Source organism: Pangasianodon hypophthalmus, chromosome 5, assembly GCF_027358585.1.
Source record: "Pangasianodon hypophthalmus isolate fPanHyp1 chromosome 5, fPanHyp1.pri, whole genome shotgun sequence".
NCBI lineage: Eukaryota > Metazoa > Chordata > Actinopteri > Siluriformes > Pangasiidae > Pangasianodon > Pangasianodon hypophthalmus.
The window spans coordinates 32501042-32528883 of record NC_069714.1 but is presented as its reverse complement, the minus strand read 5'-3'; the positions used below and the strand labels follow the sequence as shown (position 1 = coordinate 32528883).

Below are 27842 nucleotides of genomic sequence, written 5' to 3'. Positions count from 1 at the left end.
TTTTTTAATTTATTTAACATGTATAGTGTACACAGTGGTTAGAGATGTAATCCTGATCATGTGACCTATTCACGAACGAGTAAATTCTACATCTGCAGAAATAATTTACTAAACAAAAGGGTTAAATTTAGCAACAAGTGAAAAATCTCCCACTTTTAATTACACTCACATTAAGATTTCTTCATGTATAATTTTATAAATAAACTAAATCATGAGCTGAATCTCTGCTTGTTGTTCAACAGATGTACAGGATTTTATTGCAAGTTGATTTGGAGAGTTTCTATTGGTCCATTCATCATGAGTTGATCACATGACATTAAAAAAAACTATATACACAACATATTTATAATGCACTATACCACCTCCTACACACACACACACACACTCATTTAGTCCAAGTCCAGTGTAAACTGCGTGTGTGTGTGTGTGTGTGTGTGTGTGTGTAGTGTACATCAGCGATCTTTGTGTTCCGGCTGTGTGTGCGTGTTTCCATAGCGACGGATGAGGGCGGATGGCAGCAGGGCGGCACAGGCGATGAGCAGCAGCTTCAGCACCACGCTCCAGGACAACACGTCATCCAGAGACGACAGATCAGACAGGACCACGCCTGTCTGCACACACACCAGGTTATACGGCATCAGACCTACACACACACACACACACCAGGTTATACGGCATCAGACCTACACACACACACACACACACACACCAGGTTATACGGCATCAGACCTACACACACACACACACACACACACACCAGGTTATACGGCATCAGACCTACACACACACACACACACCAGGTTATACGGCATCAGACCTACACACACACACACACACACCAGGTTATACGGCATCAGACCTACACACACACACACACACCAGGTTATACGGCATCAGACCTACACACACACACACACCAGGTTATACGGCATCAGACCTACACACACACACACACACACCAGGTTATACGGCATCAGACCTACACACACACACACACACACACCAGGTTATACGGCATCAGACCCACACACACACACCAGGTTATACGGCATCAGACCTACACACACACACACACACACACACACACCAGGTTATACGGCATCAGACCTACACACACACACACACCAGGTTAAACAGCATCAGACATACACACACACACACACACACACCAGATTATACGGCATCAGACCTTCACACACACACACACCTGGTTATACAGCATCAGACCTTCACACACACACACACACACACACACCAGGTTATACAGCATCAGACCTACACACACACACACACACACACACCAGGTTAAACAGCATCAGACATACACACACACACACACACACCAGATTATACGGCATCAGACCTTCACACACACACACACACACCTGGTTATACAGCATCAGACCTTCACACACACACACACACACACACACCAGGTTAAACAGCATCAGACCTACATACACACACACACACACACCTGGTTATACAGCATCAGACCTGAAAAAATCTGTGAAAACTCTTCTTCCTGAAACATCTCTTACCTCTCGCCCTATAGCTAGTCTCTGATTTACATAAATGCACGTGATTGGCTGAAACAAGCCAATAGACAGGATTTGTACAGTACTTCCTCAGCACGATCGGCCGGAACCCTCACTGAGCCCGTATTCGGAGCGTGCTGCACTTCACCAACCCTCCTGTAGAGGCTTGCTCCTAATTCCTATCTTTTAATTCCTACTTTATTGCTAACTCCACGTCCACAGAGCTGATACAGCAGAGCAGAGCGGCACGTGCACTGTGTGTGTGTGTGTGTGTGTGTGTGTGTGTGTGTGTGTGTGTGTGTGTGTGAGCGAGTGTGTATGGTACCGATGAGAACGGAGAGTGAGAACTGTGTGAGCGGGATGTTGACGATCGGAGAACTCATGTTCAGGAACCAGTTTGGACTCATGGGGAACAAACGCAGGAACAACAGGAAGAAGAACAAACTGCTGCGGTTCTCCTCCACCTACACACACACACACACACACACACACACAAACACACACACACACAAACACACACACACACACACACACACCCGTTAGCACACAGTGGATTGTGAACGTGTGGAAATCAGATACTTCTCTCCTAGTTTCCAGTTCCTAGTTCTATTTGATTAGCTAGTTCTCATTCTCCTTTATCCTACTTAGTTTCCTTAGTTTACTAGTTTCTAGTGAGTGTGTGTGTGTGTGTGTGTGTGTGTGTGTGTAGTACACACCTTTCCCTGCAGCTGGGCGACTCTGTCGGGGAATATGCGGATGATGTGCTGCTTGCCGAAGAAGTGAGAGAGCAGAAAACACATCGAGGCTCCTACAGTGGTGAGAACACAGCACAGCCCGAGACCCAGCCAGGGTCCAAACAGCGCCCCCGCCAGGATGTTCTGCACTCACACACACACACACACACACACACACACACACACGCCACGCAGGAACAACAGTGAAGTTGGAGAATCAGTGGATTATATCACACCAGCATGTAGTGTAACACTGCCGTCCCTCTGTGTGTGTGTGAGTGTGTGTGTGTGTGTGTGAGTGTGTGAGTGTGTGAGTGTGTGTGTGTACCAGCAGCGATGACCCCGGGATGGCGAAGGCCTGTTTGTACAGATAAGCGCTGGAGAACAGAAGCAGGACGAAGCTGCTGTGTTCCCTCTTATAGAACCGTAACAATCCAGCCATCTGCTTTAACTCCTGCAGATCGGATGGGAACTTTAACCTGACACATAAAAACACACAAACACACACTCATCAGGACATGCGAGGGATGAGTGGATGAAGCCTCATTAAACTCGTTAAACTCCTATCTGCAGTTCCTGTACCTTCACCTCCTTGCTATAGTGTAGTGTTTACTTCTAGTTCCTATTCCACAATCTCCTAGATCCCCTAATGTTCTCACAGGAACTAGTTCTAGTTCCCCTAAATTCTAGACCCTATACACTTAGGGCAAAAGGTTCAATCTAAACCCCTTAAGGGTTCTGATATTATAACGAGGAAGCCAGCATGAGTGAATGAAGTGACCTTGGAGAACAGTGGGAACAGCTTGTTGAGGTTATCCAGGCTCTCCTCTTTAAACGCACTGACAGAATGAGAGCAGAATGAAGGAGCACCTCTGCATGCAGAAGTCAGAGCTACAGGAGCATCATGCAGCACTGCACAGTGTACATGCACAAACCCACACACAAACCCACATTATATCCCTTACATAAATATACACACAATTATTGTAATTAAATGAAGGACAGTGTGAGGGCTGGAGTAATAACTGACCTGAGCATTTCCTGCTCTCCTCCGGGTTTTATCTCCGATGCCATTCGGTCCTGTCTGATCATCCGCGGTACAGGAGGGAGATAAGAGGACAGATAATACAGATATAAAGTAGAAATTAAAATTACACCTCCTAAGCCCACTAAGGACCGCATGTTTCCGCACACACACAAACAGGAAGTGTGGAACAAGGGGGCGGACCATGAATAGGTCACGTGAGTGTGGGCAGCCAATCGGAATTAAGTTTTAAAAAGTTTTAAATGTTTCATAAAGTCTGTGGAGAACATCACTACGGCATTTAATTAATTAATTAAATTAAAATAGGAAATAAAATAAAAACAGTAACACATAAGGGAAATGAAACAAAAAAATAATAGTATGCAAATCCATATAGAGAATTATTATTATTTATTATTATTTATTATTATTATTTTTAATTTATTTTACTAATATAAAGTAATAAAACAGCGCTTTTATATATTTATCATCTCCCCCAGAGGTTATGGGCGCTCCTGCAGAGCTGCGCAGTTTGTTCTTCATTCTCGGAGAGTGTATGCGCGAATGTGCGCAGCGCTGCAGTACCTGAACACACCTTCACCTCTTGGCTACCTGGCGCAGCACCAGGTTTAGAGTAACGCTGCACCTCCGGACTTTCACCTGCTTTCACCAAAAACACATGATACCGAGGTGAAGCTGGTGAACGGACCAAAGTCCTGTTCCTTTAAAACTAGGTAGCAGTTGCACAGACAGCAGTGTGTCGATCAAACCGAGGCAGAGTTTATTCTTTAAACGCGCAGTTTGGACGCAATGGCTCGGTACGCGCGCGTGAAGGGATCAATCGCTTTGATCACACTGACTAACCCACCTGTGAACGCGCTCAGGTGAGTCTAACCAGACGAGCTGTGTGTGTGTGTGTGTGAGAGAGAGAGAAACAGCTGTCAGACAGTAGTGTTTACACTAACACACACTCACTCTCACTAAAGGTGTGTTAATATAGGTAGATAGGTAGATAGATAGGTAGATAGATACCTGTCTTGTCATTGCGCAGTACAGGGACTCAGCAGCGCAGTTCAGCGTCTACAGCGCAAACAGTGGCACTGTGCAAACTCACAAAGTGCAGGTTGAATATGTTTTATATAACACACAGTAAATAAACAGGGCTATGGGCAGTGAATGTGTGCAGGAGCCGCTGAGTAGAAAACAGTATGAACAGTAATTACACTATCTTATAATAGAATAACTCTAATAGGTATAAAAATATATAATATATGCCATATTAGTGATAAATATATGTAAGAGATGTGTACAAATAGTACACACTGTATATACGGATAATGTACAGATATATAAAGATAAGCTAGGATATATACTGTGGATCTACAGTGATATAGAGATAATACGGATTATACAGTGAGGAATAGATGATTACAGGCAGTAGAACATCAGTGGCGTGACGCTGTAGTGTGGAGTTCAGCAGCAGGCTGATGGCTGTGGAGAAGAAGCTGGCCCTGAGCCTGCTGGTTCTGGTGTGAATGTTCCTGTATCTCCTCCTGGATGGATTGAGGTTGAACAGTGTGTGACTGGGATGGTAGGAGTCCCTGATGATATTGCGTGTTCTACGCAGACATCTCCTGTGGTGAAGATGTTCAGCGGCTGGGAGTTGGGCACCAATGATGTGTTGGGCGCGTTTCACCACCCTGTGCAGGGCTTTTCTCTCAGACACCATGGAGCTGCCTGACGGAGTTGGTCAGGGCGTTCTCAGTGGTGCAGTGATAGAAACTTGTTAACATCTGGGAAGACAGATGAAAGTTCTTCAGTCTCCTCAGGAAGTAAAGATCCTGTTGATCCTTCCTAAGCAGAACTGAAGTGTTATGGTGCCAGAACAGATCCTCAGAGATGTGGACACCCAGGAACTTGAAGCTGGAGATACACTCTACTTCAGTCCCATTGATGCAGATGAGAGAGTGTCTGCTGCTTTTAGATTTCCAGATGTCCACAATGAGCTCTTTGGTCTTCTCGGTGTTGAGAGTGAGGTTGTTGGCTGATGTATGCTGATGAGTTCACTCAGGTGTGTTAGAGCAGGTAAAACCTCTGCACTGCTGCACTCTCTCTCTCTCTCTCTCTCTCTCTCTCTCTCTCAGTGCTGCAGTACGGAGGGGAATCATGGAGTCGGTGAGCCGGGCGCTGAAGGATGAGCAGGTGAAGGCCGTGGTGTTCTGTGGAGAGAATGAGAAGTTCTGTGGAGGTGAGAGAACACTGACTTCGAGCTTGTATCACTGATGTCGCATATATATCATAACATAAAGCATTCATAAAGCATTCATATTATATATTACTTCCTTATCACTCATCCAGCATTCATTTAGCATTCATATAGCACCTAGTGTGACATATGATGTAATATGGTTCATACAGCACACATATAGTGCTCATATAGTAATCACAGTGATATACAGTCTCCTCCGAAAGTATTGGAACGGCAAGGCCAGTTCTTTTGTTTTTGCTCTACACTGAATACATTTGGGTTTGAGATCAAAAGATGAATGTGAGAATATAGATCAGAATTTCAGCTTTCATTTCCTGATATTTACATCTAGACGTGTTAAACAACTTTGGCAGATCCTCAATTTTTAGGTGAGCAAAAGTAATGGAACAGAGAATCTTAAAGTAAATAACACTTAATATTTGGTTGCGTATCTCTTTCTTGCAGTAACTGCATCAAGAATGTTTCTGTAGACTTCTGAATTCATTCTGCATCATGAGTTCCTTCATCAATAAAGATGAGTGAGTCTGTTCCAGACGCAGCCATGCAAGCCCAAGCCATGACACTACCTCCACCATGCTTCACCCATGAGCTCGTAGCAGATGAGCAGATCCTTTCTTTCTCCATACTTTGGCCTTTCCATTACTTTGGTAGAGGTTCATCTTGGTTCCAGATCTTTTGTGGCTCATCTCTTTATTTCTCTGTGAATTCCAGTCTGGCCTTCTGACTCTTACTGCTGATGAGAGGTTTGCATCTCGTGGTTTGGCCTCTATATTTCTGCTCTTGAAGTCTTCTTTGAAAGGTGGATTGTGAAACCTTCCCCCCTGCCCTGTGGAGGTTGGTGGTGATGTCACTGACTGTTGTTTTTGGGTTTTTCTTCACAGTTCTCACAATGTTTCTGTCATCAACTGCTGTTGTTTCCTTGGCCGATCTGTTCCATGTCTGGTTGTTAGTGCACCAGTGATTTCTTTCTTTTTCAGGACATTCCAAATTCTTGTATTGGCTATGCCCAGTGCTTGTGCAATGGCTCTGATGAATTTTCCCTCTTTTCTCAGCTTCAAAATGGCTTGCTTTTCTCCCATAGACAGCTCTCTGGTCTTCATGTTGGTTTGTCCTTTTTAACAACAAACTCAGTCCTCACAGGTGAAACCCAGGAATCAAACCAAGAGTAGACATTCAGATTAACATTAGCTATTGATTGTTTAAACAATCAATCTAACAGGACACACCTGGGCAACAAGAAACACCTGTCATCATGTTTAAACGTCAGTCACATGTTTAAAATTCTTATCTATCGTCTCATATTCATCTTTTGACCTCCCAAATGTCTTCAGTGTATAGCGAAAACAAAAAAGAATTAGCCTTGCTGTTCCAATACTGTATGTAGTAACTGGTGCACACAAGTGCCCAAAAATAACTTGATGATATAATATTTGAATAACACTCTAAATAGACTGATTTTAGAACTCTTATTCTTAAGCTTGACATATGCTACTCATACAGCACTTATATAGTACTCCTATAGCATTCACATAGTGTTCATACAGTACTTGTGTGTGTGTGTGTGAACTTGTAGGAGCAGACATTAAGGAGTTTTCAGGCTCCATGTCCGGTCCTCCTCTGGTTCCACTGATCCATTCCATTGAGGCCGGGGAGAAGCCGATGGTGGCGGCCATAGAGGGTGTGGCTCTGGGGGGAGGACTGGAACTAGCGCTCGGCTGTCATTACCGTGTCGCTAACACTAAAGTAAAAAAAAAAAACACACTCACATACAGGTGGTAATACAGAGTGATATGACAGTGTGTTGTTACAGTGTGTGTGTGTGTGTGTGTGTGTGTGTGTGTGTGTGTGTTAGGCCTGTTTGGGTCTCCCTGAAGTGACCCTCGGTCTACTTCCTGCTGCTGGAGGAACTCAGCGTCTTCCTCGACTCATCGGCATCCCTGCGGCCCTGGAGCTAATCACCACAGGTCTCTCTCTCACTTTCTCACACACACACACACACACACACACGCACACACAGTAATCTGTGTCTGGAGTTGTAATGTTTGTGTGTCTCCTCAGGTCGCCATGTTTCAGCTCAGGAAGCTCTGCAACTCGGCATTGTGGATCAGGTTGCTCAGGGGAGCGCCGTGCAGGCTGCCATGGAGCTCGCTCTCAGTGTTATAGGTGTGTGTGTATGTTGTGTGTGTACATTGTTTGTGTGTGTATTTATTGTGTGTGTGTTACAGGTCAGCCGTTAAACCCCCGCAGGTTGAGTCTGCGGGCCCCTGTGTGGGCACCGGATGTGGACGGTGTGTGTGACGCAGCTTTAGCACAGGTGAAGCAGCGTTCTCGGGGAGCGATGGCTCCGGTGGCCTGCGTTCAGGCCGTCAGAGCAGCGGCCATGTTGCCCTACAGTAAAGGAATGGAGAGAGAGAGACAGCTGATGGACACGCTCTTTAGGTCCGGCCAGGCTCAAGCCATGCAGTATGCCTTCTTTGCTCAGAGGAATGCTGGGAAATGGAGTCTTCCTAACGGGTCGCAGTGGAACAACACCAGGGCCAGGGATGTCCAGCGAGCCGGAGTCATAGGCACGTATCTAGAAAGTGCCACTCAGAGAGTCCATCATTCAAATAAACCGTATCTTATTTGAGTATAGCAGTTACCACGATGAAGGTAAATGTTGGCATCTATTCCTCTTTAGGTCTGGGCACCATGGGTAGAGGCATCGCCGTATCCCTCGTTAAAGCAGGAATCTCCGTAGTTGCCATAGAGACGGATGCAAAGCAGTTGGAGTCGGGTAAGAAGGCGGTGACGGCCATGCTGCAGAGAGACGCTCAGAGACGAGGAGTCAGTCCTCCGTTACACCTCCTCACGTTCACTCTCTCCTTCCACCAGCTGAGGGATGTGGACCTGGTCATCGAGGCCGTGTTTGAGGACATGAACCTTAAAAAGCGTGTTTTTAGCGATCTATGCAAAGTGTTGAGGGCAAATTCGCTAATCTGCACCAACACGTCAGGGCTGAACGTGGACGAGCTCGCAGCAGTCACTGATCGACAGCCCCTGGTGGTTGGGATGCATTTTTTCGCTCCAGCTCATGTCATGAAGCTTCTCGAAGTTGTGTATGGAGCCAGATCATCTCCTGAAGCTGTTGCCACGGCAATGGCACTTGGAAAGAGAATAGAAAAGGTGTGTGTCGCAGTGGGCAACTGCTCTGGGTTTGTGGGTAATCGCATGCTGAAGCTTTATCTGGATCAGTCTGTCTACATGCTGGAGGAAGGAGCCACACCTGAGCAAGTGGACCAGGCTCTGGAGGAGTTCGGATTCGCCATGGGGATCTTCAAAGTGAGTGATCTGTCCGGTTTGGATGTCGGATGGAGGGTACGAAAGGCTTCTGGTTTGATCGGACCTGACGTCGATCCAGTAAAGCCTTCACGATGGCGGCTTGGACGGAGATACTGCCCGCTTCCTGACATGCTGTGCCAACAGGGACGCTTCGGACAGAAAACGGGCCGTGGATGGTACCTCTATGACTCTCCTGGGTCCAAAGAAGCGAAGTCTGATCCGGAGATCCAAACCTTCCTGGAGGATTACAGGCGTAAATATGGAATCATACCACGGCGTATCACCTCACAGGAAGTGATCGAGCGATGTGCCTTCGCTTTGGCCAATGAGGGATTCCGTATCCTGGAGGACAGGATAGCGGCAAGTCCGGAAGACATCGACGTGATCTACTTGTTCGGTTATGGATGGCCGAGACATCGCGGAGGTCCGATGTTTTACGCCAGTCAGGTCGGGTTGTCTGTAGTGCTGGAGAAACTGGAGCATTATCACCGCATTCACCCGGACGTGCCGAGTCTGGAGCCGAGCCGCTTACTGAGGAGACTAGTGGCTGAAGGAAGTCCACCGATACAGCAGTGGAAGAGTCATATCAAGAACCTGCGCAGTCACCTGTAAAGAGTCAATTCAAGAACCTGCGCAGTCACCTGTAAAGAGTCACATCAAGAACCTGCGCAGTCACCTGTAAAGAGTCAATTCAAGAACCTGCGCAGTCACCTGTAAACTAGGTGAAAAATGCTCAGAACATTTTAAAGGAAACCTAAAAAATCAGAAATTACCACTGAGGCAGAACACCTCTCATCAAGTATCAGGAGAACAAACCTAACTTTACACTCGTTAACTGTTAACTAGCAAATAATTATTAATGATGTGGTAACGATTCTATTGTTTTTGGTTCCATTTTGTTCTGTTCTGTAGAACACTACACTGTTCTGCTCCATTCATGTCGTTTTTTTTTTTTTTTTTTTTTTTTTGTATTCTGTGCTTTTGGTTCCATTTTCTCATCTTCTGTTTGGTTTGGTTCTCTTTAGTTCTTTTATTTTCTTTTTGGTTTTGTTTTGTTTTTTTTTTGTTCCATTTATTCTGTTTTGTTATTTTGGGATCCGGTTCTTTCTGTTCTGTTGTACTTGGTTTTATTTAGTTCTTTAGGGCTTTTTGTTCTTTCAATTCATTGTGTTTTGTTCTGTATCATTCTGTTCCCTTGTTCCTAAGGAGGAAAAGTTTAAGGTGGATATTTAGAATTGTAAATTCAGTCATTCGTGTAAAAATGTAAGTCATTCAGTTTGGTTCTGGTGTGTGGTTTCTGGTTGGTTCTGGTGTGTCGGTGGTGTGAGGTACCGTGTGCTGATCTGTCGTCTCTGTTCAGTGTAAAGCATTAGTGTGTGAGATGGTACTGTGTGCTGACTTCGAGGACGCTGACTTCGGGAACACTGACTGACTGACTTTTTAATTTTATTTTTTAACACTATTTTGTGTTTAACACTATTTTATTTTATTTGTTAACACATTTTAACAAACACATTTTTTTAAACATGAGCCCTTCAGATGGGATTAAATGCACATGGGGTCCCGGGGAAATTTCCTGTTTTACAGGAGCTACTCTGTGATTTTATTTCTGTTCAGATCGGCCATGTCGGCGTTCTTCTACGTCCTCCTTTGAGAAAATTACAGGCTGAATTACCTGTAATGTTTTTCACCAAACTTAGCGTAATAATTCAGATACACTTGTGTGATTTTCTCTGCAGATGTCACCTCGTGTTGGAAAAAAAGCTGTTTGACTGATGTTACTGCTCTCGTGGTGTGTATCAGTGCCCCTTCCCCAGATATTAAACACTTCCCGAGTCGCCAAATGATAAATAGATGCTTCTTGTACACTTCGTGTTTTCAAATTGTTGCTGGAACTTTGGTTCACACCAAACTGCAGTTAGAGCCAGCGTCACGTCTCGGGTTCATAGAAAATATAACTCGCTAGAAACTCGCTCCTCCTGTGGTCGTTATACAGCTGTTTGGATGTGAGAGTTTATCACTGAGGACACGTGTAAACAATTATCACTGACATCCTCCTGATGAACTAATCCAATCCCAATAGGGGATATAGTCACATGATGAGATTGTGGACCGTGATTGGTCAGGGAGAATAGATTTCAGAACGATATGGACTCAGTGTGCTGTTAGTGTGTTGAGTGCAGGATTAATGATGAATGATTAAGAAAAAATAATTAATATTTATCCATCCTGTTTAATAGTACTTTTTTATATTCTGTTTAAATGCTTGTGTTAATTTTTAAATTTGTTTTAAAAACTACAAACTACAAATGGACATTACAGTAATCAGAAATATTATCAGATGAATGCAGCAGTAATGCGAATAAAGCACAGTAAAAAGGTGTAATAAAATAAAGAGAAATTATATATTTTTCGTAATAATTCCTATGTTTGGTTTGCATGCTGCGTGACAGCGTGAATATAATGTGAATGTGGTTCTGCTGTGTGAAATGTGAACAGCTACTACTTGTTAATAATTACATACGTGTGAGAGCTCGCGCAGGTACATGACGATTTACTGTATCGAGACTAAATACTTTATTTTAAAATCATTACTACAGGCAGTAAACTGTGAATTTATATTTATAAAATTTATTATAATGAATTAATAAAATTCAGTAATAAATAATTTTGTGTGTTTGAGTTTTGTTGTTTAGCCATGTGCTAAAATGCTACATAACATAGAATAACTATCAGTTTCACCATAACACTCCATCACAGCCAATCAGATTCACCGTATCTCTCAGCCAATCAGATTCACTGTATCTCTCAGCCAGTCAGATTCACTGTAACTCTCAGCCAATCAGATTCACTGTATCTCTCAGCCAATCAGATTCACTGTATCTCACAGCCAGTCAGATTCACTGTAACTCTCAGCCAATCAGATTCACCGTATCTCTCAGCCAGTCAGATTCACTGTAACTCTCAGTCAATCAGATTCACTGTAACTCTCAGCCAATCAGATTCACTGTAACTCTCAGCCAATCAGATTCACTGTATCTCTCAGCCAATCAGATTCACTGTATCTCTCAGCCAATCAGATTCACTGTATCTCTCAGCCAGTCAGATTCACCGTATCTCTCAGCCAGTCAGATTCACTGTAACTCTCAGTCAATCAGATTCACCGTATCTCTCAGCCAGTCAGATTCACTGTAACTCTCAGTCAATCAGATTCACTGTAACTCTCAGCCAATCAGATTCACCGTATCTCTCAGCCAATCAGATTCACTGTAACTCTCAGCCAATCAGATTCACTGTATCTCTCAGCCAGTCAGATTCACTGTAACTCTCAGTCAATCAGATTCACTGTAACTCTCAGCCAATCAGATTCACTGTATCTCTCAGCCAATCAGATTCACTGTATCTCTCAGCCAATCAGATTCACTGTATCTCTCAGCCAATCAGATTCACTGTATCTCTCAGCCAATCAGATTCACTGTATCTCACAGCCAGTCAGATTCACCGTAACTCTCAGCCAATCAGATTCACTGTATCTCTCAGCCAATCAGATTCACTGTAACTCTCAGCCAATCAGATTCACTGTAACTTTCCATCACAGCCAATCAGATTCGCCGCAACTCTCAAGTCAATCAGATTCACTGTAACTCTCAAGTCAATCAGATTCACTGTAACTCTCCATCACAGCCAATCGGTTTGTTTTTCTTCATAGTGTATATATTTATTTATTTAAAGTCTAAAGTGCATTTATTTTAAGCGTTTTCAATATTTAAGAGATAAACTCAGGAGCAGTTTTATTTTAAATTCTACAGGATTTATAAATGTAAATTAAAGCATGTTTATAATGCACAGAAGGAACTAATTTTAAACTAAGATCATTTCAGGATGAAGTGAACTGATTGTATGTTGTCGCTTATAAAGATAAACTTTTCCCAGAATAACACAAAAATAATAAACTATAACAAAATGAAGCAGTTTAGATCTACATTACTGCAGTCTTTCTGTACAGTGCCGAGAGTTTTTCCTGCGCATGCGCGAGCAGACTTCCGTGAGTTTCCGGAACATTCGTCACTTCCGGCTTCGTTTTTGAAATTTCTGAGCTAACCGGTGCACTAACGTGTTAGTATTTTTTATTTAAAATAAAGTATACTATTATTACCTGTTAGAGCGTGAGCGGTGTGATGGACATTCAGGGTGAGTGAGATGTGTTTATGAGTTTAATTCCCCGATAAACGCGAGTGTGTAAATATGTTTATCTTTATTAATGTGTAGCAGGGGTGTTAGCATTAGCATGGCGCTAGCTGCTTAGCCGCTTGCTAGCTAAAGTAAAGTTACTTCATTATTAATATTAATTATTTCTAACATTAATTAATTATTTTCCATTTCTAACATTAATTAATTATTTCTAACACAGGTTTATTATTTAATACAGGTACAGGATTAGAGAGAGAGCAGGAGTGCTGTAGTGTGTGTGTGTGTGTGAGAGAGAGTGTGTGTGAGAGAGAGAGTGTGTGTGTGTGTGTGTGTGTGTGTGTATGTGTGTGTGTGTGAGAGAGTGTGTGTGTGAGTGTGTATGAGTGTGAGAGTGTGTATGAGAGTGTGTATGAGAGTGTGTATGAGAGTGTGTATGAGAGTGTGTATGAGAGTGTGTATGAGAATGCGTATGTGAGTGTGTGTGTGCGCGAGTGTGTGTGCGAGTGTGTGTGTGCGAGTGAGTGTGTGAGTGAGTGTGTGAGTGAGTGTGTGTGTGAGAGTGTGTGTGAGAGTGTGTGTGAGAGTGTGTGTGAGAGTGTGTGTGAGAGTGTGAGAGTGTGTGTGTGTGAGAGTGTGAGTGTGTGTGAGAGTGTGAGTGTGTGAGAGAGTGTGAGTGTGTGAGAGAGTGTGAGTGTGTGTGTGTGAGAGTGTGAGAGTGTGTGTGTGTGAGAGTGTGAGAGTGTGTGTGTGTGAGAGTGTGAGTGTGTGAGTGTGTGTGAGAATAAATAAAGTGACAGATGCAGATATTGACATTTAAATAAAGGTGGCTGTATCTGTGCTGGGGAACTCAATTCATTTATAATATAAATATAATATAGTATAAATATAATATAATATAAATATAGTATAAATATAACATATAGTTATATAAATATTGGGCCATGCCACGGTCAGTGTGACTGAGTTGACTGATCTTTGCCCCAGTCTGGTGTTTAATGGGAAGGTTACCTGAAGCTCTTGTCCTCAGTCTGCATGATATTATACACTCCCTCTGCTGCCACGTGATTGGCTCATTCCACAGCTGCATGTTCCTAATAAAGTGGCCACTGAGTATGGATTAACGTTTCTGACATGTATTTGTTAACACCGTTTTTATATTATTCTTCTGTGTTTGAAACGGGGCTTTGGTTTGAGCTGAAATAATTCAGACTCGTGCAGACTCGGGGTGTCTCTATGGGATTACTGACTGACTCGTGCAGACTCGGGGTCTCTCTATGGGATTACTGACTGACTCGTGCAGACTCGGGGTCTCTCTATGGGATTACTGACTGACTCGTGCAGACTCGGGGTGTCTCTGTGGGATTACTGACTGACTCGTGCAGACTCGGGGTGTCTCTGTGGGATTACTGACTGACTCGTGCAGACTCGGGGTCTCTCTATGGGATTGCTGACTGACTCGTGCAGACTCGGGGTCTCTCTATGGGATTACTGACTGACTCGTGCAGACTCGGGGTGTCTCTATGGGATTACTGACTGACTCGTGCAGACTCGGGGTCTCTCTATGGGATTACTGACTGACTCGTGCAGACTCGGGGTCTCTCTATGGGATTACTGACTGACTCGTGCAGACTCGGGGTGTCTCTATGGGATTACTGACTGACTCGTGCAGACTCGGGGTCTCTCTATGGGATTACTGACTGACTCGTGCAGACTCGGGGTCTCTCTATGGGATTACTGACTGACTCGTGCAGACTCGGGGTCTCTCTATGGGATTACTGACTGACTCGTGCAGACTCGGGGTCTCTCTATGGGATTACTGACTGACTCGTGCAGACTCGGGGTCTCTCTGTGGGATTACTGACTGACTCGTGCAGACTCGGGGTGTCTCTGTGGGATTACTGACTGACTCGTGCAGACTCGGGGTGTCTCTGTGGGATTACTGACTGACTCGTGCAGACTCGGGGTCTCTCTATGGGATTACTGACTGACTCGTGCAGACTCGGAGTCTCTCTATGGGATTACTGACTGACTCGTGCAGACTCGGGGTCTCTCTATGGGATTACTGACTGACTCGTGCAGACTCGGGGTGTCTCTGTGGGATTACTGACTGACTCGTGCAGACTCGGGGTCTCTCTGTGGGATTACTGACTGACTCGTGCAGACTCGGGGTCTCTCTATGGGATTACTCACTGACTCGTGCAGACTCGGGGTCTCTCTATGGGATTACTGACTGACTCGTGCAGACTCGGGGTCTCTCTATGGGATTACTCACTGACTCGTGCAGACTCGGGGTCTCTCTGTGGGATTACTGACTGACTCGTGCAGACTCGGGGTCTCTCTATGGGATTACTCACTGACTCGTGCAGACTCGGGGTCTCTCTATGAGATTACTGACTGACTCGTGCAGACTCGGGGTGTCTCTATGGGATTACTCACTGACTCGTGCAGACTCGGGGTCTCTCTATGGGATTACTGACTGACTCGTGCAGACTCGGGGTCTCTCTATGGGATTACTGACTGACTCGTGCAGACTCGGGGTCTCTCTATGGGATTACTGACTGACTCGTGCAGACTCGGGGTCTCTCTATGGGATTACTGACTGACTCGTGCAGACTCGGGGTCTCTCTATGGGATTACTGACTGACTCGTGCAGACTCGGGGTCTCTCTATGGGATTACTGACTGACTCGTGCAGACTCGGGGTCTCTCTATGGGATTGCTGACTGACTCGTGCAGACTCGGGGTCTCTCTATGGGATTGCTGACTGACTCGTGCAGACTCGGGGTCTCTCTATGGGATTGCTGACTGACTCGTGCAGACTCGGGGTTTCTCTATGGGATTACTGACTGACTCGTGCAGACTCGGGGTCTCTCTATGGGATTACTGACTGACTCGTGCAGACTCGGGGTCTCTCTATGGGATTACTGACTGACTCGTGCAGACTCGGGGTGTCTCTATGGGATTGCTGACTGACTCGTGCAGACTCGGGGTCTCTCTATGGGATTACTGACTGACTCGTGCAGACTCGGGGTTTCTCTATGGGATTGCTGACTGACTCGTGCAGACTCGGGGTCTCTCTATGGGATTGCTGACTGACTCGTGCAGACTCGGGGTCTCTCTATGGGATTACTGACTGACTCGTGCAGACTCGGGGTCTCTCTATGGGATTACTGACTGACTCGTGCAGACTCGGGGTCTCTCTATGGGATTACTGACTGACTCGTGCAGACTCGGGGTCTCTCTATGGGATTGCTGACTGACTCGTGCAGACTCGGGGTCTCTCTATGGGATTACTGACTGACTCATGCAGACTAAACTTGTAGATCTGTAGAAATAAATCTAATCTAAACCTCTTTGACCTTCTGTTTCAGGTATGGAGCCAATGTCTCTTGGTTCTCCATCGTCCCCAAAGCCTGTGGGTGGAGCTCAGTTCCTCCCCGGGTTCCTGATGGGTGACCTGCCTGCTCCTGCTACACCACAGCCCAGACCCCTGAGCCTGAGTGTGGGCGGAGCCGAGACCAGAGCCCTGCCCCTCACAGGTCTCTTACACACACACACATAATAATAATAAAAGTAGTAACAAAACATGTTATAATATGCTTTATTATTATTATTATTATTATTATTATTATTGTTATTATTATTATGGTTGTTTTGTAATGTAGGTGTATCAGGAGGTTCTCCTCCTCAGCCGGTGGTTCCTACTCCTAAAGATAAAAGCGGTGCTCCTCCTGTGAGGAGTATCTATGATGACCTGTCCAGTCCTGTGGTCGGGTTCTCTCCACTCGCATCACGCAAACAGGTCATACACACGTGCGCACACACACACACACACACACACACACAATTGCACACACACAATTCGTACTCTGTATTCGTAACTGTCTGTTATTTCACAATACGCTGCAGTATTCAGACGTGTGTGTGTGTGTGTGTGGGTGTGGGTGTGTGTGCGCGTGTGTGTGTGTGTAGGCGTTCTCCATGATGCATACTCCTCTGTCCGGTGTGGCTGCAACTCCAGGATCTGGTGAGAATCGTCCACATGACCCTCCTGCTCTAGTTAATAGGGTTTGTCACAGGTTCACAGCTGTGGCTTAATGGTTTAGATTGGAATGTGGGCGTGTCTGTGTTCAAGGCACCGTTCTAATACACCATTATTTCTGTACATGGACACAAAGACACACCTGCATTAAAGTTAAAAATAAATTCAAGACACTCCCTCTCACATTTCCATAAATAAAGTTTTAGATTTGTACATGAGCGTGTCTTTGAATCCATACATAGAAATGAGTGTGTTGGAGTCTGAGCTACTTGACGTTTGTGGGCAGGGCTTAGTGTTCATTTATGCAAATGAGTGTGTCTTAGAGTGGGCATGTCTTGAGGAGTTGACATGTATTGAAGTTGTTGTCAGAATTCAAAGATACAGTCATTTATGATTACTGTGTGTGTGTGTGGTAGGCAGTGTGTTTAGCCCCGCCTCTTTAGGACAGGTGAAGAATGCCCTGTCACCTGCTCAGGTAGATCCTTTCTTCACTCAGGGAGACGCCCTGTCCTCTGAGGACCAGCTCGATGAGACCTGGGTCACTGTCTTTGGGTAAGTATGTGAAGCCCTGCCTTTACACAGGTGACATATGCGATCATGGGCGTGGTTATGCAAATGAAGAACATGCATGTACCTTCCTGCAGGTTTCCCCCAGCCTCCGCATCCTACATCCTGCTGCAGTTTGCTCAGTACGGGAACATCCTCAAACACGTGGTGAGTAACAAGGGTATAGATCAGCTACGATATCACACTGTAATGCTCCTATCTCTCTAACTGTGTGTGTGTGTGTGTGTGTGTGTGTGTGTGTGTGTGTGTGTGTGTGTGTGTGTGTACGTACAGATGTCTAACTCAGGAAACTGGATGCACATTCAATATCAGTCCAAACTGCAGGCCAGGAAAGCGCTCAGTAAAGATGGCAAGATATTCGGAGAAGCAATCATGATTGGAGTGAAACCTTGTATCGATAAGGTATACACACACACACACACACACACACACACACACACACACACACACACACACAAGCAACAGAAATGTGTGTTTGTGAGTACTGATGTGTGTGTGTGTGTGTGTGTGTACACAGAGTGTGATGGAGTGCTCAGACAGGAGCAGTGCTGCAGTGTTCACTCCTCCGGTGAAGAACAGTAGCAATGTGGCTTCCATCTCCACACCACGATCATCCATGAGACCCCTCAGCACACCACTCACACACACCAATGCCGACTATCAGGTACACACACGCGCACACACAGACACAGATACACACGCTGTCCAATACCGTGCTCGTTTACTCAGTGTTCATGCGTGATATTAATGAAGAATGTTTGTGCGGAAGAATGATGGTATATTACGACTTTGTGTAGATTTACATATGTGACCCTTGATTCATTGGCTTCAAATCAGTGATCTGCGCAGAGGAAAATGCTTTTACACTAACACATACCAAGCTGACAGGTCATTCAGGTTCTACGTACACATGCAACACAGAGCCACAATTTTACCAACAAATGTCATTAAGAGGTTTATGTTATTAGTTATGACACTGTAAAGAAGTGATGAATCCAAACAGCCGGCTCGTTTTATTCCTTGGATCAATCCTGTGGCACATGTGGTCCCACATTTCTTCAGTTCCCTGCTATATTCTCCTCTGTACAGTCCCCTCCAAAAGTTGGCAAGGCCGGTTCTTTTGTTTTTGCTATACACTGAAGACATTTGGATTTGAGATTAAAAGACGAATGAGAGACGAAAGATCAGAATTTCATTTCCTGATATTTACATCTAGATGTGCTAACATGGCACCTGTGGTGGCTGACCACCCAATTTTTAGGTGAGAAAAAGTATTGGAACAGACTATCGTCAAGTAAATAACACTTAATATTTGGGTACATAGCCCTTGCTTGCAGTAAAGATGAGTGAGTCTGTTCCAGAAGCAGCCATGCAAGCCCAAGCCATGACACTACCTCCACCATGCTTCACCCATGAGCTTGTATGTTTTGGATCATGAGCAGATCCTTTCTTTCTCCACACTTTGGCCTTTCCATCACTTTGGTAAAGGTTCATCTTGGTTCCAGATCTTTTGTGGCTCATCTCTGTATTTCTCTGTGCTGTCGTTTCCTTGGCCGACCTGTTCCATGTCGGGTTGTTAGTGCACCAGTGGTTTCTTTCTTTTTCAGGACATTCCAAATTCTTGTATTGGCTATGCCCAATGCTTGTGCAATGACTCTGATGAATTTTCCCTCTTTTCTCAGCTTCAGATTGGCTTGCTTTTCTCCCATAGACAGCTCTCTGGTCTTCATGTTGGTTTGTCCTTTTTAACAACAAACTCAGTCTTTACAGGTGAAACCCAGGGATCAAACCAAGAGCAGACATTCAGAGCTATTAATTGTTTAAACAGTCAATCTAACAGGGCAACAAGAAAGACCTGTCAGTCACATGTTCCAGAATTTTTATCACTTGAAAAATGTGTGGGTTCAAACAAAATGTGCCATGTTCTATGTTGTTTAACACGTCTAGATGTAAATATCAGGAAATGAAGGCTGAAGATCTGATCTATCGTGTCATTGATCTTTTGAACTCAATCACAATTGTCTCCAGTGTATAGCAAAGAAAAATGGCTTTGCAGTTCCAATACTTTCGGAGGGGATTGTGTATGCTACTGTTTCTCATCAGAAATAAAAAATGCTGGACAGGCCACGCCCACAAGGTTTTGCTATTAGCTCCTAAAACAACTTCTTATTTTCAGTCACTTTACTGTGTAAGTTGTGTATTATTGTTGTAGATGTACTTTTAGTTACTGTGTGTGTGCGTGTGTGTGTGCGTGTGTGTGTGTGTGTGTGTAGGTGGTGTCGGACAAAGGGACCCCGCGGAAAGACGACAGCTTTGTGTCCAAAGCGATGGAGTACATGTTTGGTTGGTGATGAAGGTGTGAGACAGGTGATGTCACCGGGTGAGAGTGAGATGGAGGTGTGAGACAGGTCACACAGAGCACTTTAGTGTACGCTGGATCCTGATAAATGGACACACACACACACACACACACACACACACACACACACACACACACACACAAAAGCTCTCAGCAGGGTGTGATGATGTATGACTGTCATAGCCTTAATCCTGCTGCTCAGAGATCAGAGATATCTCTAATCACAGTTATAATGACATCATCACAGATCCTTTTAATCATCTGTAACAGATAATGTTTTTTAACCGCATGTGCATTCAGAACTTTATCATTACATCCACACTGTTTGTATTTTGTATTCTCTCTCTCTTCTGTAATGATGTTGTGTAAATAAATCTCTCTTTGTCTAACCAGTTTGTGAGAAAATTCAGTGAAAGGAAGTAAAGAGACTGACTGTCACGTGTAGCAGTTATTATACTGTGAGTGAACTTATCACTTCCTTACTCTTCACTGTATGTGATCAGGTACCGTCCACATGGGCTGAGCGATATGATGATATAATACCAATATTGGTATTATAGTCACAGTAAGTTTTTATGAGTGGATGGGATATTTCAGTACATTTTTAGTGTTTATTTTTAGAGTAAATTTTATTACAAGCTGACTGGAAGCAGCTGATTTAATTTAACAGACGCTTAATCTTTTTATCTAGGGTTAATTAAAAAAACTTTATAATATTTAAAAATAAAACACATTTATTGTTGTAGAGATTATATATGCCAATGAACAGGTTTTTAAAATGAAACACTATTGTATTGCTGGCATTGTATTGTATCTCGTCATACATGTCATATATCATAGAAATGTCTTTGAGAATCATGGTGATATCTTTGTCCCAGCCCTACCTTCTACCCCAACAGTGTGTGGAATCAATTTGTGAACCTTTTTCTAGAATACCTTCTTACTCCTGTTCCTTCTTTTCTAATCTACACTAACACTGGACCTGAAGGTGTGTTTAAATATTTTTGTGGCTAAACTGAACAAAAAATTCCTGCCAGTTTTGCTGATTTTGTTCACACTCGTGTGTAACGCCAATCAGCCGTAAATTACCACGCACATTAATGGCCCAGCTGATTTACATTTAGCCACACCCACAAAACACCGTAAAAGGCAAAGCTCACAGAGAGCCTAGAATGACAAAATGGTGACTAAACTTTGAAAGAGCACCTCCTAAGCATGGTGTGTGCTAAATCTTCCAGTAATGCAGCTCAGCCATTGCAGTGCATCGGCCGTATATTTGACAAATAAAGCCTTTCTTATTTGTTACACCGATGAAACTCTAGACTCTGAGCAACAATCTCGCGTATTACTCAGGAGTTTGGTGAGGATGCGTTGAGTGTGTCTATGTGTTCCATTTATTTCTCAGATGGAGCAAAGTAGAGAACAGAAGCAAAGCTTCCATTTGTCTCAGTGGAAATCAGAGATGGACACTCGAGTTTAAGGTGCATAAAAATAGACTTCAGACTTGACTTGGACTCGTCAATAGTAGCTTGTGAACAATAAGCCTTTCCATGATTACCCAGACACGGTGTGTGAAAGTTACAGAAAAATAATTTTTCTTTGCTTTATTTCATATATTTATTTTTAGCTACGGCCTCCCCCACCCTCCCCCCAAGCAGAACACACAAAACATCAAACCTTGAGGTGGATGGGCTACAACAGCAGAAGACCACATCGGGTACCACTTCTGTTCCACTTCTGTCAGCCAAGAACAGGGGTGTGAGGTTATCTTGGGCACAGACTCTCTAACACAGGACAAGTGAAGACTAGAAAAAATTGCCTAGTCTTTTTCCAGTCTTCAACTGTCCAGAGTGAGCCTGTGCCCATGATAGCCTCAGACTCGTGGTCTTGGCTGACAGAAGTGGAATGTGATGTGGTCTTCTGAGTTTCATTGTTTTATTGTTCTTTGTTATTCTTTTTTTTTTTTTTTTTTTTTTTTTTTGAGACAAAAAGATATCAAGACCAAATAGAGATTAATGTTCCTTTATGTGTGTAACAATGTGTAGTATCAAAACAAAGGATTTCTTAATATCTGAAGTGGGATTTTTTTAAAAGTGTTATAAAAATATTTCTAAAAATATAGTTCCAACGTGAACTGTTGATCTATTGTTTTTTCCCCTTTACCGTGAACAATACTGTTCTTTATCGTTGCTATAAAGTTACAGTTCCCGTGTACTCATGTAGATTCTGTTCAATTAGGACTTGACTTAAAGACTCGAGACTTGACATGGATTTTATTACTTATGAACGTCTCTGGTGTAAATACATGTTGTGCAGTACACATTGCTAATAAACATGGTGTAATGCACTTGGTCCAGACCTCAGAACCTTGCAAGTGTTTCAGGCAGGAATGCTGTATAAGCATATGAACATACTCGTAAAATCTTAATACTCATAATTGCACAGAGTTGTTGTTGTTTGTTTGCTGAAATGATTTTATTTCTACTGCACAACACTTACAGAGTTATACAGTGCACATTTTGACTAATCCCATGTAGATATTGTTGCTGAATACAAGATTGATAGGAAAACTGCATTACTGTAAATCATGAGCAAATGATCTTTCCTAAAATATTTTCAAGAAATGACCATTTTCATGGAACTACATTATTGCAAAGATCCGTCCCACAGCACTTGGCTGGAAATTTAGAAGATTTCTGGTAATCGGAACACTGAGCCTGAGTCAAGCATCTCTTTCCAACAAATGAACCTGAGGAGGTAAAGAGAACACACCTTTAGTAGTTATTACATTTCCCAGTACACCAGTTCAAAAAATGAAGTAATTAAAACATTTGAAAAGCTGGAAGACTTTTATTTGTAAATACGTTGACACACTTATTACAAGTACAGAGGATCTGATGGTATGTTGAAAGTTGACAGGTCTGGCAAAATAAGAAACAATAAAATCTTTCAGTAAAACGTTAGACATACCATGTCCGGTAACCAGCCTTGTGGCGATACAGGTGTCTTGACCACTCTTGCAGGTTTCAATAGTACATGGTACCCCTGGTAAACACCTGTGACATTGAAGCGCAGAACCTGTGGAGTCCAGACACAATACATGTTTTAGACATATAATTGTATTTCTGACAAATTTGTTGGATTTTTTTCCCTGAGTTTTGAGCTAACCTTTTTTCTAACCCCAAGATCCCATATTAGAAATCTGTTTAATGAATTGTATTGTATGTGAATATGAATAATGTTTGCAAAACTCACTTGAATTCAGGTTTTCAGATACACTGTGACTAGATTTGCAACATGTTTTATAAAAATAAGAACCAGTTTCAGAATCAAGACAATTGGCCTTCACTTTAAACGGAGTTGAAGCTCAGGTCACTCACCACTGGTCAGCAGAAGGGCAAGAGCCAGAGTCACAAGCAGCATCTTCATAATTCTGAAATTTAATTCAGCAGCTCCATCAGTTGGAAAACTGTGAAAGATTTCCTGGTGCTGCTCATACCTAGCCTTATACTGTTTTATTTAAGTAAGAACTAAAACACATTCTGTCCTATCCATTGCAAGTGTATGCCAAAAGAACTTACCTTGAGTGTTACACACTACAGTGTGAAATTAATCTCTGAGCTTGAACGGTGCACCTGCTCTAAATCCCACTGGTTCATCATTCCCCGTTAAATAAGCCTCTTGTAGAAGTTCCCACCCTCCTGGTCACATGTTTCTCTAGTCACATGAATTGTAAAATAAAATAAATTTTACTTGTAAATATTTTTCAGAAGGGTTTGCACTCTGAAGATTAGCCTGAGGCTGTGTAGATAGAATAGCGCTAATCATGACCGTACCTTCATTATCGGCACACCTATTAGACAATCATTTCTTTTTTTCAGGGCCAGTGCAACTTTTTTCAATACATCAGTGCATTTTTTCCAATTCCCTATCTTAAAAGAGCTTCACTGGTTACCAATATCTTCCAGGATATATTTTAAAATTCTTTTATTTGTTTTTAAAACAATAAAAGACTTAGCACCTCTGGTATAGTGTATTACACAATCCACAACATGCATCATTGTACAGAAGTGGTGCAAAACATGCCGTGCCCTTTGTTACTCCTGAACAGCAAGCAGCATTATAAATCATTTCTCTTCTATAACTGTATTCTATAGTCAAGTCCAGGATATATTTTCAATTTTTCTTTGTAAAACTATGAAAAGTTTAGCACTTCTGATCCATGATCAGATCCTAATGATCTACTCTGCTTGGAACTTCCTTCACCTGAGTATTACTCGCTGCTGCTGAGGATTGCCATTAGATTGCTGTGGATATTTACCACATGGATATCATAAAAATTGCAATAGATTGTTTCACTTAAAGCTTAAAGTTTCCATTATTTAAAACAGTCTATGTCCAGATCTCTGTCATTGGTCCTCATCAATCTTTTAATAAAGTTGTGTGGAAATGTTTGCATAAGCCAAATAGAACTAAGAATTTCCAGCAGAAATGCTTATTTTTTCACATTCATGTGCGTATGCTGATGAATGGCAATCACCATTAAATTACCAGGCACTTGCATGGCACAGGTGATTTGTATTTGGTTAAGCCCACAAAACTCAATAAAAGCAAAGTTCACAAAACGGAAAGTGCAAAATGACAAACTGCCAAAAATGAATAATTTCTCGAATGGTTCTTCTGACTTACTGAGAAACATTATTTAGCAACATAACAAGCAGAGTCACAGAACATAATTTAACTCCTAATCGCACTATCCGTTGCACCCAGATGAGGATGGATCCCTTTTGAGTCTGGTTCCTCTCAAGGTTTCTTCCTCATATCGTCTCAGGGAGTTTTTCCTCACCACCATCACCTCTGGCTGGCTCTTTAGGAATAAATTAATAAATTTAAAATTTATATATTTCTGTAAAGCTGCTTTGTGACAATGTCCATTGTTAAAAGCGCTATACAAATAAAATTGAATTGAATTGAACTAGATGGTCAAGGGTAACTTTGTAGGTGCTGAAGAAATAGGAGAAGCTCATATAGGAGAAGCTGTCTACAAGACATAGTCTGGACACTCCACAAAGCTGGGCTTTATGGGAGCATGGTGTGAAGAAAGCCATTAGTCAAGTTGGAGATACAAAATGGGAGATAGCAAATGTGTAGGAAAATGTCTTATGGACTGATGAGACCAGAACATAAGTTTTTCTGTAAAGCAGCTTTTTTTAAAAAGCTTTTTAATTTTCCCTTTTTAAAAGTGCTATATAAATAAAATAGTGTTCAGGGCTCAGACACCGTCTCAGTGTTTAAGTCTCGGCTGAAAACATATTTGTTTAGTCAAGCCTTTAGTGCATAGTTTTCTTAGGTACAGGAGCAGGTCTGGAGGGTTTCACAGGCATAGAGTGTTGTGTGAACTGGGATGTTTGGATGCTGTCGCCCCCCCACTCTCACACGTTCACTCAGGTGTGTTGACGGTGGAGTGGCTGCTGCTTTATGTCCCAGGACTCCCTCATGTCTGTGTTAGCTTCTGGCTCTCCCTTTTAGTTATGCTGTCATAGCTAGTCTTGCCGGAGTCCCTGCTTGCACTCTGATAAATGCATCATGAATGCATTTGCTAAAAATTATATTCAGGTCTCATTCATCATACAGTGGATAATTTCATCTGGATATTATAGACTTAAAGCTACAACTCTAATGAAATTCAAAATTGAAATCCAAAAATGAAATCCAAAAATCTTTTCAACACACTTATCACTGCTGGACTTGACTATAGAATACAGTTATAGAAGAGAAATGATTTATAATGCTGCTTGCTGTTCAGGAGTAACAAAGGGCACGGCATGTTTTGCACCACTTCTGTACAATGATGCATGTTGTGGATTGTGTAATACACTATACCAGAGGTGCTAAGTCTTTTATTGTTTTAAAAACAAATAAAAGAATTTTAAAATATATCCTGGAAGATATTGGTAACCAGTGAAGCTCTTTTAAGATAGGGAATTGGAAAAAATGCACTGATGTATTGAAAAAAGTTGCACTGGCCCTGAAAAAAAGAAATGATTGTCTAATAGGTGTGCCGATAATGAAGGTACGGTCATGATTAGCGCTATTCTATCTACACAGCCTCAGGCTAATCTTCAGAGTGCAAACCCTTCTGAAAAATATTTACAAGTAAAATTTATTTTATTTTACAATTCATGTGACTAGAGAAACATGTGACCAGGAGGGTGAGAACTTCTACAAGAGGCTTATTTAATGGGGAATGATGAACCAGTGGGATTTAGAGCAGGTGCACCGTTCAAGCTCAGAGATTAATTTCACACTGTAGTGTGTAACACTCAAGGTAAGTTCTTTTGGCATACACTTGCAATGGATAGGACAGAATGTGTTTTAGTTCTTACTTAAATAAAACAGTATAAGGCTAGGTATGAGCAGCACCAGGAAATCTTTCACAGTTTTCCAACTGATGGAGCTGCTGAATTAAATTTCAGAATTATGAAGATGCTGCTTGTGACTCTGGCTCTTGCCCTTCTGCTGACCAGTGGTGAGTGACCTGAGCTTCAACTCCGTTTAAAGTGAAGGCCAATTGTCTTGATTCTGAAACTGGTTCTTATTTTTATAAAACATGTTGCAAATCTAGTCACAGTGTATCTGAAAACCTGAATTCAAGTGAGTTTTGCAAACATTATTCATATTCACATACAATACAATTCATTAAACAGATTTCTAATATGGGATCTTGGGGTTAGAAAAAAGGTTAGCTCAAAACTCAGGGAAAAAAATCCAACAAATTTGTCAGAAATACAATTATATGTCTAAAACATGTATTGTGTCTGGACTCCACAGGTTCTGCGCTTCAATGTCACAGGTGTTTACCAGGGGTACCATGTACTATTGAAACCTGCAAGAGTGGTCAAGACACCTGTATCGCCACAAGGCTGGTTACCGGACATGGTATGTCTAACGTTTTACTGAAAGATTTTATTGTTTCTTATTTTGCCAGACCTGTCAACTTTCAACATACCATCAGATCCTCTGTACTTGTAATAAGTGTGTCAACGTATTTACAAATAAAAGTCTTCCAGCTTTTCAAATGTTTTAATTACTTCATTTTTTGAACTGGTGTACTGGGAAATGTAATAACTACTAAAGGTGTGTTCTCTTTACCTCCTCAGGTTCATTTGTTGGAAAGAGATGCTTGACTCAGGCTCAGTGTTCCGATTACCAGAAATCTTCTAAATTTCCAGCCAAGTGCTGTGGGACGGATCTTTGCAATAATGTAGTTCCATGAAAATGGTCATTTCTTGAAAATATTTTAGGAAAGATCATTTGCTCATGATTTACAGTAATGCAGTTTTCCTATCAATCTTGTATTCAGCAACAATATCTACATGGGATTAGTCAAAATGTGCACTGTATAACTCTGTAAGTGTTGTGCAGTAGAAATAAAATCATTTCAGCAAACAAACAACAACAACTCTGTGCAATTATGAGTATTAAGATTTTACGAGTATGTTCATATGTTTATACAGCATTCCTGCCTGAAACACTTGCAAGGTTCTGAGGTCTGGACCAAGTGCATTACACCATGTTTATTAGCAATGTGTACTGCACAACATGTATTTACACCAGAGACGTTCATAAGTAATAAAATCCATGTCAAGTCTCGAGTCTTTAAGTCAAGTCCTAATTGAACAGAATCTACATGAGTACACGGGAACTGTAACTTTATAGCAACGATAAAGAACAGTATTGTTCACGGTAAAGGGGAAAAAACAATAGATCAACAGTTCACGTTGGAACTATATTTTTA

At 42.5% G+C, this 27842-nt stretch overlaps 5 protein-coding genes across 10 annotated transcripts; 3 read left to right on the top strand and 2 right to left on the bottom strand.

Annotated features, from left to right (window-relative positions):
* Positions 1-228: 228 nt before the first annotated feature.
* tmem41aa (transmembrane protein 41aa) lies at positions 229-4413 on the bottom strand. Of its 4 annotated transcripts, XM_034304612.2 has the most exons (6): positions 4329-4413; positions 3303-3356; positions 2601-2751; positions 2255-2416; positions 1864-2002; positions 229-643 (listed from the first exon to the last, which is right to left on the bottom strand). In XM_034304612.2, exons 2-6 carry the CDS (start codon positions 3344-3346, stop codon positions 453-455), a joined length of 687 nt encoding a protein of 228 aa, XP_034160503.1. In that variant the 5' UTR covers positions 3347-3356; positions 4329-4413; the 3' UTR covers positions 229-452. The 4 variants fall into 4 exon arrangements, with proteins under 4 accessions (XP_034160503.1, XP_034160502.1, XP_053090213.1 ...); XM_034304611.2 differs by lacking the exon at positions 4329-4413 and having other exon boundaries at positions 3303-3500; XM_053234238.1 differs by lacking the exons at positions 229-643; positions 4329-4413 and adding an exon at positions 1043-1107 and having other exon boundaries at positions 3303-3500.
* Positions 3905-11554, top strand: ehhadh (enoyl-CoA, hydratase/3-hydroxyacyl CoA dehydrogenase). Of its 2 annotated transcripts, none has more exons than XM_034304608.2 (7): positions 3905-4180; positions 5441-5544; positions 7139-7308; positions 7418-7529; positions 7624-7728; positions 7791-8132; positions 8246-11554. In XM_034304608.2, exons 1-7 carry the CDS (start codon positions 4107-4109, stop codon positions 9496-9498), a joined length of 2160 nt encoding a protein of 719 aa, XP_034160499.1. In that variant the 5' UTR covers positions 3905-4106; the 3' UTR covers positions 9499-11554. The 2 variants fall into 2 exon arrangements, with proteins under 2 accessions (XP_034160499.1, XP_034160500.1); XM_034304609.2 differs by lacking the exon at positions 3905-4180 and adding an exon at positions 6277-6399.
* Positions 11555-12917: 1363 nt separating this feature from the next.
* LOC113525805 (nucleoporin NUP35) lies at positions 12918-20433 on the top strand. 2 transcript variants are annotated; one of them, XM_034304371.2, is made up of 9 exons: positions 12921-13077; positions 16448-16615; positions 16742-16878; positions 17049-17103; positions 17535-17670; positions 17763-17832; positions 17959-18087; positions 18203-18349; positions 19959-20433. In XM_034304371.2, exons 1-9 carry the CDS (start codon positions 13065-13067, stop codon positions 20034-20036), a joined length of 933 nt encoding a protein of 310 aa, XP_034160262.1. In that variant the 5' UTR covers positions 12921-13064; the 3' UTR covers positions 20037-20433. The 2 variants fall into 2 exon arrangements, with proteins under 2 accessions (XP_053090211.1, XP_034160262.1); XM_053234236.1 differs by lacking the exon at positions 18203-18349 and having other exon boundaries at positions 12918-13077.
* Positions 20434-22481: 2048 nt separating this feature from the next.
* On the bottom strand, positions 22482-23722 carry LOC117597442 (weak toxin DE-1-like). Its single transcript, XM_053234239.1, has 4 exons — positions 23626-23722; positions 23425-23477; positions 23015-23122; positions 22482-22793 (listed from the first exon to the last, which is right to left on the bottom strand). Exons 2-4 carry the CDS (start codon positions 23471-23473, stop codon positions 22678-22680), a joined length of 273 nt encoding a protein of 90 aa, XP_053090214.1. The 5' UTR covers positions 23474-23477; positions 23626-23722; the 3' UTR covers positions 22482-22677.
* Positions 23723-26274: 2552 nt separating this feature from the next.
* Positions 26275-27524, top strand: LOC128318402 (weak toxin DE-1-like). The gene is made up of 4 exons (XM_053234240.1): positions 26275-26372; positions 26521-26573; positions 26876-26983; positions 27205-27524. The coding sequence occupies exons 2-4, from the start codon at positions 26525-26527 to the stop codon at positions 27318-27320; spliced, it is 273 nt and encodes a 90-aa protein (XP_053090215.1). The 5' UTR covers positions 26275-26372; positions 26521-26524; the 3' UTR covers positions 27321-27524.
* Positions 27525-27842: the final 318 nt, after the last annotated feature.

Bases quoted from the DNA above. Each gene is read 5' to 3' on its own strand.
- LOC117597442 (XM_053234239.1), bottom strand. From the start codon at position 23,473: ATGAAGATGCTGCTTGTGACTCTGGCTCTTGCCCTTCTGCTGACCAGT. The intron at 23,123-23,424 runs GTGAGTGACCTG...TGGACTCCACAG, and splicing joins TGCCCTTCTGCTGACCAGTG to GTTCTGCGCTTCAATGTCAC. The intron at 22,794-23,014 runs GTATGTCTAACG...TTACCTCCTCAG, and splicing joins AAGGCTGGTTACCGGACATG to GTTCATTTGTTGGAAAGAGA.
- tmem41aa (XM_034304611.2), bottom strand. From the start codon at position 3,454: ATGCGGTCCTTAGTGGGCTTAGGAGGTGTAATTTTAATTTCTACTTTA. The intron at 2,417-2,600 runs GTACACACACAC...GTGTGAGTGCAG, and splicing joins TCCCGGGGTCATCGCTGCTG to AACATCCTGGCGGGGGCGCT. The intron at 2,003-2,254 runs GTGTGTACTACA...GTGTGTGTGTAG, and splicing joins TCGCCCAGCTGCAGGGAAAG to GTGGAGGAGAACCGCAGCAG.
- LOC113525805 (XM_034304371.2), top strand. The intron at 17,104-17,534 runs GTGAGAATCGTC...TGTGTGTGGTAG, and splicing joins GGCTGCAACTCCAGGATCTG to GCAGTGTGTTTAGCCCCGCC. The intron at 17,833-17,958 runs GTGAGTAACAAG...GTGTACGTACAG, and splicing joins GGAACATCCTCAAACACGTG to ATGTCTAACTCAGGAAACTG.
- LOC128318402 (XM_053234240.1), top strand. From the start codon at position 26,525: ATGAAGATGCTGCTTGTGACTCTGGCTCTTGCCCTTCTGCTGACCAGT. The intron at 26,574-26,875 runs GTGAGTGACCTG...TGGACTCCACAG, and splicing joins TGCCCTTCTGCTGACCAGTG to GTTCTGCGCTTCAATGTCAC. The intron at 26,984-27,204 runs GTATGTCTAACG...TTACCTCCTCAG, and splicing joins AAGGCTGGTTACCGGACATG to GTTCATTTGTTGGAAAGAGA.
- ehhadh (XM_034304608.2), top strand. From the start codon at position 4,107: ATGGCTCGGTACGCGCGCGTGAAGGGATCAATCGCTTTGATCACACTG. The intron at 7,530-7,623 runs GTCTCTCTCTCA...GTGTCTCCTCAG, and splicing joins CCTGGAGCTAATCACCACAG to GTCGCCATGTTTCAGCTCAG. The intron at 8,133-8,245 runs GCACGTATCTAG...ATTCCTCTTTAG, and splicing joins CCAGCGAGCCGGAGTCATAG to GTCTGGGCACCATGGGTAGA.